The sequence below is a fragment of the Leptinotarsa decemlineata genome, unplaced genomic scaffold (assembly GCF_025532065.1).
Source record: "Leptinotarsa decemlineata unplaced genomic scaffold, Ldec_3_MD MMD2_P_RNA_scaffold_14, whole genome shotgun sequence".
NCBI lineage: Eukaryota > Metazoa > Arthropoda > Insecta > Coleoptera > Chrysomelidae > Leptinotarsa > Leptinotarsa decemlineata.
In genome coordinates this window covers 13,572,979-13,584,720 of record NW_027412528.1, presented here as the reverse complement: position 1 = coordinate 13,584,720, position 11,742 = coordinate 13,572,979, and the positions used below count along the sequence as shown (strand labels likewise).

Genomic DNA, 11,742 nt, shown 5'->3' with positions numbered 1-11,742 from the left:
TCTGCCGGCCGAAACACCAACGAGCCGTAAATTAAATGCGATTAAAAAATGTACTAAACCAAAAATTATTTTCGTTCGTAACAACTTCACCCTTTCAAGGCAAGTTTCGAATATAAACTGAAGCTTTATATTTAATGAATAAACACCTCAGGAACCTCCGCCTATGATTTTACGAGATTTACGACCGTTTTAGGACTTGGGCCCTCATTTTGTGCTATCGACAAATTATGAACGGACTATAGTCATCGGAGATAACACTGGGAAAACGAGCCAGATAATGCGTGTTTCAACTCTTTTTCCAGGTGGATCGCGCGAAAAAGGAAAAATAAATTCAGAGATATAAACGTTAATTTAATGATCACAGTGTAAAAACTTAGGTGACAATACAAAATATTTTTCATCATAATACTTCTCAATTTGATATCAGAGTACCATAATCGAAAGTGTAATCTCCATAAATATCTTCGGCTTTTGACTTCTCAGAACATTTGAACACCATTTTGAAGTATTCAGAGTTACTCATCATATTCTCTATTTTGATTGGAAAAGGTAGTCGCCGTCCTTGACGAAGATCCCTGATGAATTCAGCTCCAGAGTATCTCCCACAAAACTCTGGAAACGTATGAAACAGTTCGAATTAAACTAAGAATCAGAATGTATCAAACAGCTTGGAATTTTTTTGTGCGAGGCTCGAATTAGACATAGAATTTCCAACCCAAAAGTGAATCGCAAATTACGAGATACAGCCTCGGATATCTCCAATATTGATCCAGAACGCCCTGTTGAAGTTTCCAGATCAAAAAGAAAAAGATGCTCTGTATGTCCATCAAAGAATGACCGTAAAACCAACCATATAGTCTAGTTCACATGTACTTTTTTTTGTAACATTTTTCAGTCCTGTCCAAAAATTACGACCAAGGTGTCATTCGATTCGTGTTTTTGCCTAGAAAGTTTAAGGAAAGGTTCGAAAACGCGCCGATAAAAATTACAAAAGTTATAAACAATTAAGTGAAAAAAATGGGGCTTTAGTTTTTTCTTAATATCTCGGAATTTTTTCAAAATTTTGGAAATTTGAAAAAAGATTTGAAAAGATCAATGAATTTGCGTGAAAAAAGTCCCGACTCCCGAAACTGTATCTCGATTATTTATAATTTTTACAGAGCCCTGAAAATAGAGCCAAAAGCGGGTAGTCTGGCTTCCGCGCGCCTTTCGTCACTCTGACATAAAAACAAATAAAATTATTTAAACATATTAAATGTAAATATTAAGAATGAAAAAATTCATGTAATGTTGGGATACATCAATAAACAATAATTCGCAGTCAAAAAATTTCCATCCCAATTTTAACGGTAATTATAAATTTGTTAATTATTAACTCTTTCTGAATTGAAAGTTAATATAAAAATTCCTATAATTATTAAACTAAAACCCTGGCATTTTTTTCCTCTGGTGAAGTTATCCTTAATAGGCAAAAAAATAGATTATCGTTGCCAAAATAAAAAAAAATTGTTATTTTCTATTTTTTTATTAACAATTGAAAATTATAATTTTATAAAAAATACATTACAATTTTTTTTTATTATTGTTTATTGATTCGAAGTCTCATGGCTAGGAACTGAATGATATTTTTTTTTATTTTCTACAGGTATTGTTATTTATTATAAATTTATTATAAACAAATACATTGTGAGCAATTCGAAAATTTTTTTGGATTATGTTAATTGAAAAAAATCATGATTCTCAATAAAAAATGGTTTCTTAAAAAAATTTCTTTGTTGCTAAAAAATGCGTTTGTTAATTAACAATCGTTTTTTGCAACTAAATATTAAAATTAAGGAACCTTCGTTTTTAAATCATAAATTCTATTGTTCTTTAAGGTTTTGAAAAAACTTTTTTTTTATTCTTTTTTTAATCGTTCATTTAAAATAAATTATTATAAACAAATTATTATTATTTTTTATAGAACAAAGTATTAAAAAAAATAGAAAAAAATAATTTGTTCATAACAATTTTTTTTAAATAAACAATTAAAAAAAGAATATAACATTTTTTTTCAAAACCGTAAAGAACAACAGCATTTATGATTTAAAAAAAAACTGTCCCTTAATTTTGATACTTAGTTGCAGAAAACGATTGTTACTTAACAAACGCATTTTTTAGAAACAAAAAATTTTTTTAAGAAACCATTTTTTCTCTAAAAATCATGATTATTTCCATTAACATAATGCAAAAAAAAATTTTCGATTTGCTTATAAACAATGTATTTGTTTATAATAAATTTATTAACAATAGCTGTAAAAAATTGAAAAAATACATTAATTAGTTTCTAGCCATGAGACATTGAAACAATAAAAAATTAGAAAAAAAAACATTTTTAATGTATTTTTTATAAAATTATAATTTTCAATTGTCAATAAATATAAAAAATGACAATCTTTTTATTTTGACAACGGTAATCTATTTTTTTGACTATTGAGGATAACTTCATCGAAGGAAAAAAATGCCAGGGTTTCAGTTTAATAATTACACAACACAACAAAGTTTTTGTTTCGGGGTTGAAATTAGATGATTTTAATGTATTTCCACGTGTTAAAACCGAAAGTGACCATAAAAATTATATATTAGCTCTTGTTTTCAAGATATAGTATCATTATATTATATATATGTATATTGAGTTTTCAACAAATGAAATATTTCATCACCAACAGTTGGTACACATGTTTGTTTACATAACACCCCTCTCATCAGCTGTTCTCAAGTAGTAAACATAACCTATGTGAGTTTGTCAATTGTACGCACGTGGTTGCTATTGAAATTATCGTGTGAAGTTGATTTTTAAATTAATTTAAGTGCTGATCTGAAATGCCTCGAAAGTGTGTAAATTCTGTCGATAGCTTTTGCTATATATGTGGTGAAATAACATTTAAGGCTCAGAAACGTAAAATGACACCTATCGTTAAGACAGCCTATGAACATTATTTTGGTGTGAAATTTGGGGACCAAGATAAATCATGGGCTCCCCATATATGTTGTAATTCTTGTTCCGTCATATTGCGAGAGTGGCTGAAAAATAAAAACCGGGCAATGGCTTTTGCAGTACCTATGGTTTGGCGTGAGCCTACCAATCATACAGACGACTATTATTTCTGCTTAACTCCTCCCATTAAGCAAGGTTTATCTATGAAGAAAAGAGGAACGGTTAAATACCCTAATCTCCCATCTGCTCTTCGGCCTGTACCACACTCAGACAATTTGCCAGTCCCTTCCCCACCCCAAAACTATGAAATTTTAGAGGAAGGTGATGAAGACTGTTTAGAAGGAGCAACCCATCCTTCTACATCCTATGACCCTGATTTTGAGGTAAGCGATAGGTCTAGTGATCCGCACAGAATTAGTCAAGCAGAGTTGAGTGAGCTGTTAGGGTCAAGACTACAACAGTGAAATCTTCTAAAACATGATGTGAAAATATCTCAGTACAGACAGCGTCAAAAAGATTTGCTTCCTTTTTTTGAGAAAAAAGAAAACCTCGCAGTTTGTTCTGATGTTAATGGTTTGATGGACTGCTTGAATTTGGATCACACTCCATCTGAATAGAGACTGTTTATAGACTCTTCAAAACTAAGCTTAAAAGCTGTACTTCTGCATAATGGAAATCAGCTACCCTCTATTCCTATAGGCCATGCAGTTCACATGAAGGAAACGTATATAAATATGAAAATACTTCTCCAATCAATCAAATATGAACAACACAAGTGGCACATCTGTGGTGATCTGAAAGTCATTGCTATATTCCTAGGAATGCAATTAGGGTTCACCAAGTACTGTTGTTTTTTGTGTCTGTGGGACAGTCGGGATAGAAAATCTCACTATGAAAAAATGAACTGGCCTACACGAGACCTAAACCCTAATGAGAAAAATGTAGTTTACGAGCCTCTTGTAGATCCTAAGGATGTTCTCCTTCCCCCATTACATATTAAGTTGGGACTAATGAAAAACTTTGTGAAGGCCATGGACCAGGAAGGACAAGCTTTTAAGTACTTGAGAGCAAAGTTTCCCAGGTTGAGTGATGCTAAAGTCAAGGAAGGCATCTTTATTGGGCCTCAAATCCGTGAAATCGTAAATGATCCTGCTTTTGACATGATTTTAACAGGGAATGAAAAAAGAGCCTGGGAAGCCTTTAAGGGGATTGTACATGGGTTTTTAGGTAACAAAAGAGATGATAACTTCACAGCATTGGTTAAAGAGCTTCTTCAAGCTTACCACCAACTTGGATGCAACATGTCCTTAAAAATTCATTTTCTTCACTCTCATCTTAATTTCTTCCCACAAAACTGTGGAGCTGTGAGTGACGAACATGGAGAAAGATTCCATCAATACATTGCCTTAATGGAACAGAGATATCAGGGCCGTTGGAATGAAGCAATGCTTGCAGACTACTGCTGGTCTGTGTGTAGGGATGCTCCAGAAGTGTTTTATAAAAGACAAGCTAAACGACAGCGATCTTACAATGAATCGGATGGACTTAATTGAAATTTGGTGGTACAAACTTCTTTTATTTGTCAAAACACTAAGAATAATGTTTTTTTTATTAATTTTGTACTTAAATATTCTAAAAGAAACATAACAATATTGTTTTATGTACTTTCACTTTTCACGTATAGTATAACTACTCTTTAAGATTAAGTACTGTGTATCTCAAAAACCAGAGCTAATAAAAATTTTTCATTGTTATTTTCGTTTTTATCACCCCAAAATTAGTAGAAATTGACTAATTTAGTGTAGGAAACATTCAAAAAATATTTTTTTGTTGTGTTGTGTTATAGGGATTTTTATACTAACTTATATTAAATTCAGAAAAAGTTATTAATTAACAAATTTATAACTAACGTTGAAATTGGGATAAAAATTTTTTGACTGCGGATTATTGTTTATTGATATATCCCAACATTACATGAATGTTTTCATTCCTTAATATTTACATTTAATATGTTTGAATATTTTTTTTGTTTTTATGTCAGAGTGACAAAAGGCGCGCGGAAGCCAGACTACCCGTTTTTGGCTCTATTTTCAGGGCTGTGTAAAAATTATAAATAATCGAGATACAGTTTCGAGAGTCGGGACTTTTTTTACGCAAATTCATTGATCTTTTTAAATCTTTCTTCAAATTTCCAAAATTTTGAAAATTTTTCGAGATATTAAGAAAAACTAAAGCCCCATTTTTTTTTCACTTAATTGTTTATAACTTTTGTAATTTTTACCGGCGCGTTTTCGGACCTTTCCTTAAACTTTCCAGGCAAAAATACGAATCGAATGACACCTTGGTCGTAATTTTTGGACAGGGCTGAAAAATGTCACCAAAAAGAGCTAAATCGAGTACATGTGAACCAAACTAATAGTTGCGACATATGCAAACAACCTATGTGTTTGCAATGTGCAAAAACAATATATCCAAATTGTTTGTGCATTTTTTATACTTGATATGGATCAACATTATATCATAGAATATTCGTTTTTATTTTGAAATAGATTTCTGCAGAATAGTTCACTTTTTCTGTTAGAATAGTTTCTTATTTTTGTAACGGGTCCCAGGGGCCCAGTTGTGGTTAAGTAACATATTTTTTGTGAGTAGTAGTTACGGGTTATGAGGAACGAAGCTCAAGTACTTCTATCGTTATTAAATCACCTTTGAAAATGTCTACCGCAGTAGTAGACGAAACGTCAGTCATGAAACCTGCAGATCAAGACCCAAAAACTCGGGAAATATCTTTGACACAACATTTATGATGTAGTTACGAATTATATTGGATCAAAAACCTAGGTACCATTGTTATGCTGAAATACTGATGATGATTTGTTGTCAATTTTTTATTAAACATTAAAAATATCACGCTCACCTTGAGCAGCAGCAATGATGAAAACTTGCTCCTGGGTAATGTCACTTGAAATCCAAGGCATATTTTCAGGTGTAGTAATTCTTTGAAAATAATCAGTAACCATCCAGAAAGCAGTAATATCCGCAATCATTTCGTTAGTGAAGATTGTTACGTTCAAAATCTGTGAATAAAAAAATGTTTAATGTTTTTTTTATATCCAATCAATCATTCATTCATATATAAGTTCTATTGCCGTTTGAATTTTGGGATTTTTCTATATTTGCTTGAAAAAAAACTCATCTTAAGTCTAGCTTCATTGAGGATATGAAGCTAGACTATTCTATGAAGCATACACTTCGAAATGAAAAATGATTCATAATGTACGAAATTTAGCAATCCATATCTCAGATACCTTGCGATACATGATAAAATAGTTAACTTGAACAAATGACACCGCTATGGAAAACTCGCTACATAATAAAATCCTATCAGACTAAAATTCAAATGAATATTACTGAAGTTTTTCCCAACATCAAACCGTTATTTTAACACCTCGACACGTGTTTCGATCTCCAGGTGATCATCTTCAAGATGAAGATCAGTTTGAGCTTCCTCAAGAGGAGGAGGAAGATTAGTTTGATCTTCCAGAAGGGGAGGAAGAAGATCAATTTGATCTTTCTCTTGAAGATGACCACTTGGTGATCGAAACACGTGTCGAGGTGTTAAAAATAACGATCTGGTGTTAGGAAAAAACTTCAGTATTATTCATTACTACATCGAAGGTTACTTATACTGACATTTTTAGAGAGAAATTAAAAATTTGCTATACAAATTTTAACATGACTGGTGCAAAGTTTCAATCATTTGACTATTTTCTAAACAAACCTATGATTTCGAAAAAGCAGAGGCAACAAAAAAAAATGCAAATAATTTCGATAAAACTATTATTATTATTATTATAGATTTTAAACAACAATAATATTATAGAAAATACAAATGGGTACAAAACATTACTTATTGATCTAAATGAGGTTGTCAAACACTTATAGCCTACATTTCAGTATGTCGTCCTCCATGTTCAATACAAATTATGGTCCTTCTACTGACATCTGTAAGTGCATTTTCAATAAATCGGGGATTTATATTTGCACAGCACTCGCGACTGGTATTTTCTAGATGTTGTATGTCAGTAAATGATCTACTTCGGTACCCTTTTTGTTTCAGGTAAACCCACAAGAAAAAGTCTAGAGGCGTCAAGTCGGGTGATCTAGGTGGCCAATAATCTTCCCGTTATGTCCAATAACTTTGCCTCTGAACATTTGTTGGAGGTACTGTTTTACAGCAACCGTGTGATGTATTGGTGCGCCATCAAGCTGATATCATGGGTCGTATTTGATATTTGAAGCCATATTATCTAAAACTTCACTAACCTCATTATTCAAAAGGTTAAGATAACCTACGGATGATACATTTTCCCTAAGGAAAAATGGCCCAATTATTTGTTCGTTAAGTATCCCACACCATACATTAGTTTTGAAGGAATACTGATCACCACATTCAACTGTGAAACTGAGATTTCCTTGGGCCCACCATCGTCAATTTTGAGAACTTACCGTTCCATTTGAATAGAACGTTGCCTCATCTGTCCATAAAATTTTATACGGAAACTTTACATTTTCTTCTCTCTCTCTTCTTGAAACCAGAATGAAAACCCCAAACATCAAAATCTCGTTATTTTAATGTGTTAATAAATTTTGGCTTGTAAGGCCAAAATTTATTCTTTAATAAAATTTGTCTAACACTTTCTCTCGTGTAATCGGTATATTTTATAATATCGGTTATGCTCGTTTGCCCATGTTCAATAAATTTTAAACAAATGTTAAGTTGGGCCTCCTCATCATATTTATTTGGAGTGTGCTTTTTCTTGAATTGATTTGCTACGGATCCTGTTTCTCTGAATTTCGACATTATCCTTGACACAGTAGTATGTTGAACTTTTTTCCTGGATGCCGTTCATTAAAAATATTTGCTACTTGCCGGTATCGTGTATTCTCACCACATATTAAAACTATTTCTATTCTCTCCTGAAGAGACAACATTATTGCATCAATAACTGTTAAAAATTTGACAAGTAAATCAACAACTTGACACTACCATCAAGACCTATTCAAAAATTTTATTCAACGTGATTAAGCATCCTTACCGCCCTAGTTAGTGTTTATGAATAATCTGTAAATACTGAATATTGAAATTTTAATGTAATTTCAATAATATTTATTGCAGTTTTTGAGTTGTGTCTGCTTTTTAAAAATTGAAGGTACTGACGTTTGTTTAAGAAAATAGCCAAGTGATTGAAACTTTGCACCAGTCATGTTAAAATTTTTCAGCAAATTTTTAATTTCTCTCTAAAAATGTCCATATAAGTAAAAATGTATCAGAAAAGTTATGTTATTTATACATGAATTGATCACAATTAACCGAATTTGTTTTTCAAAATAAAGGGGATATCTGTCAAAAATAATCAAAACGTTAACTTTATCCTAGTTGCATAAAATTTGGCATATGGATATAAAATTGCCGTAGACACAACTTTTTCAAGTAACTTTTTGTCAAATCCAATTTTTTTCAAAAAAAGTTGGCCGCATCGTTTCAAGTTAAATTTAAAGCACAAACAAGTGCCGAAGTTACTCTTCATTGAGTAACCATATGGTGCGCACTTTAATGGTGACACTGTATATATATATATATATATATATATATATATATATATATATATATATATATATATATATATATATATTATATATATATATATATATATAAACAAAAAATAAATAGATAAGTACTCTTTGCTCATTCCCATATTGATTTCAATTTAAGAGCCACCGGTATACAGCTGTTTCAGCCTATTGGGCATCGTCAGTACCGGGCAGGCGGTCCTCGATTGAAGACAAAATGAGAAAAAACCAAGAAAGTACTTGATAAAAATAGCTGCGTAAACGCAAGCGAAACATAAGTGGAACCACCTATTGATGTGACACCCAAGTCAACTTGCCAAGTTTTTATGTCAGTGTTGGTGTTTTGACCAATCAACCGACAACTGCGGTAGCAGAAATTTGGGAAGCTAACCTGAAATGCCATCGGAAAACGAATCCACATGTTTCTAGAAATGATATGAAATCTAGAAAGGTTAATGCAGTCAAGCTGCTGGAAAAAATTCCATAAATCTATTTATTTTTTGATTTTCATGGAATTATTTTCCAGCAGCTTGACTGCATTAACCTTTCTAGATTTCATATCATTTCTAGAAACATGTGGATTCGTTTTCCGATGGCATTTCAGGTTAGCTTCCCAAATTTCTGCTACCGCAGTTGTCGGTTGATTGGTCAAAACACCAACACTGACATAAAAACTTGGCAAGTTGACTTGGGTGTCACACCAATAGGTGGTTCCACTTATGTTTCGCTTGCGTTTACGCAGCTATTTTTATCAAGTACTTTCTTGGTTTTTTCCCATTTTGTCTTCAATCGAGGACCGCCTGCCCGGTACTGACGATGCCCAATAGGCTGAAACAGCTGTATACCGGTGGCTCTTAAATTGAAATCAATATGGGAATGATCAAAGAGTACTTATCTATTTATTTTTTGATTTTCATGGAATTATTTTCCAGCAGCTTGACTGCATTAACCTTTCTAGATTTTATATATATATATATATATATATATATATATATATATATATACTATACTAGTACACCATTTGGTTAATTATTTTATCCTAAATAATATACATTCGGAAATTCAACCCACCTCAACATCAATTGCTGTTTCATGAAATCTATAAGGAGATTTCGAGTAAAAGTTATTATAGAGTTCGTCAATGTTCAGTGTGTTCTTCGGGTAGAAAATATTCGACTGAGTATCTGATTCAAATTTGTTGTCGTTTGATCTAAAAAGTCTATTTGCACGATCAATGTGTTTCAATATCTCTCGGGCTAGTAGCATGCCTAGTTTTGCTACTACTATGAAGTGGGGTTGAACCAGAGGTATTCTGTCAAAAAGTGAAGGGTGCATCACTGAAAAAAATATCAAAATCAATAATACTTCAATGAAACATGTAAACTTCTAGAGAACTCAAAATTCATTGGGCATCTTCAAATATGAATTCTATTATAAATGTGAACATTTCAGAAACTGAAGAACCACATTGACTTTTTACGTAGACGAACTATATGACATGGCCATGTCAATTCATACTCAATATATATTTGAAAGTTGAACTGTGTGTACAGAATGAAAGAAACAACATATTATTATGCATTGAGGTATACACATGTGTTTCTGAAATTGGTAAGTAACAATGATATAAAATATCAAATATGAAATACAATTAGAGTATAAAGTCACACACACAAAAATATGTATTTTGACTCTCAATCATCTGAATATTTATGTAATATATAATGAGCTCTAGCTAATATTAAACCTTTCAGTGATTTGCTGACTTTAAAGGTATCAGTCTTCATTTTTTCAGGGTACCCTCTACATGCTGTTTTTTATCATATGGTTACATTGCTATATTCTTAACCAGTACAATGGTCAAAAAAATCATCACAGGGACTTTCTCGTTTCTCGAGTTATATAGGAAAAACCGAAAATGCTCTTTTTAGTTTTCACGAGTAGAACTGTCATTTCAGAAAATATAAAACATGGAGAATGGAAGTTTTATCGTATTCAAAATGTTCTATAATAGTGTAGCAATAAATCTTTGAAGAAACCATTGTCAACACGTCCACCATCAACTTTTTTCATTAGTTCCAACTTCCATTGTCTAATGATCGGTAGCCAGGCGGTTCGACGTGGGTGCTTTGTTCACTCAATCGGATTGCCTGCCGTGTTGGTCGGTAGTTCAAGCCCTAGTCTGAACGATCGATTTTCACTCGCTAACATCCAACCCGTGTTAGGAATCACACGTTAAAAGGTAAGACCTCGTTAATCCTTGGCTCGCACAAAATACGATTTCTGAGGGTTGTCGTACGTAGGGGTGCGACAGCTGATTAACGGAAAAACAGATTTTTAAACAGATAAATTGATTTGAAATGCCTGAATTGATATGTAAAAAATTTTAAAAAATAGCTGATAAATAACAATTATATCAAGCAAAAACCTGAAATTGCAATGAAAGACTCCACTAGACCGTGCTTTTGGGCTCTGTAAAACAAAAGAAGGTCTCGAAATTGAACTAGACATCATCAAAAATGACCTTGAACGGAATGGCTACTCCAAAATGATAGTGAAACAGGCTTTAGCTAGAAAACAGCAAGAGCTCCATAAGGAAGAGAAGCCGCCACAACCAGTACTTGTACTTCCCTACATTAGAGGATTGTCGAAAGGGATCAGAAACTGCTTCAGATCTGGGAACACCATCCGTAGCAGGCCACCCAACGCGGACTGCGATTCAAAGAATTGTATTTACCGGATAACCTGCGAGTGCAAATAATCATACATTGGTGAAACTAAGAGGTCATCGAAAGTTCGCATTGTCGAGTACAAGAAACACACATAGCAAGGAGAAACCAGCAAATCAGGAATAGCAGAGCATGCTTGGACTCATCAATATAACATCAAGAAGGAACGCTGGTTTAGGAGAAAATTCAAAGAAGCCGCATATATGTTGTCATACAACCCATTTATCCAAGCTAGCGTAGAGATACGCAACTTATGGAAGCCTCTAATCAAGCGGAAGATGACCAACTCCCGCCAAAGGGTCAACTTCCGCTACAACCGATGAACATTTCAGAAACTAAAGAATCATATTGACTTTTTCGTAGACGAACTATATGACATGGCCATGTCAATTCATACTCAAT

The 11,742-nt window shown here is 32.8% G+C and overlaps 1 protein-coding gene across 2 annotated transcripts in view; it reads right to left on the bottom strand.

Annotated features, from left to right (window-relative positions):
• Window positions 1–330: 330 nt before the first annotated feature.
• LOC111513484 (neprilysin-2) overlaps window positions 331–11,742 on the bottom strand; it is a 54,231-nt gene continuing 42,819 nt past the window's right edge. For both annotated transcript variants that reach the window (XM_074179587.1, XM_074179585.1), the window contains exons 10-12: window positions 9,683–9,948; window positions 5,895–6,054; window positions 331–612 (exon numbers count right to left, since the gene is read on the bottom strand). In XM_074179587.1, the coding sequence (XP_074035688.1) occupies window positions 413–612; window positions 5,895–6,054; window positions 9,683–9,948 (626 nt within the window). In that variant the 3' untranslated portion in view covers window positions 331–412. The remainder of the gene's footprint in view (window positions 613–5,894; window positions 6,055–9,682; window positions 9,949–11,742) is intronic.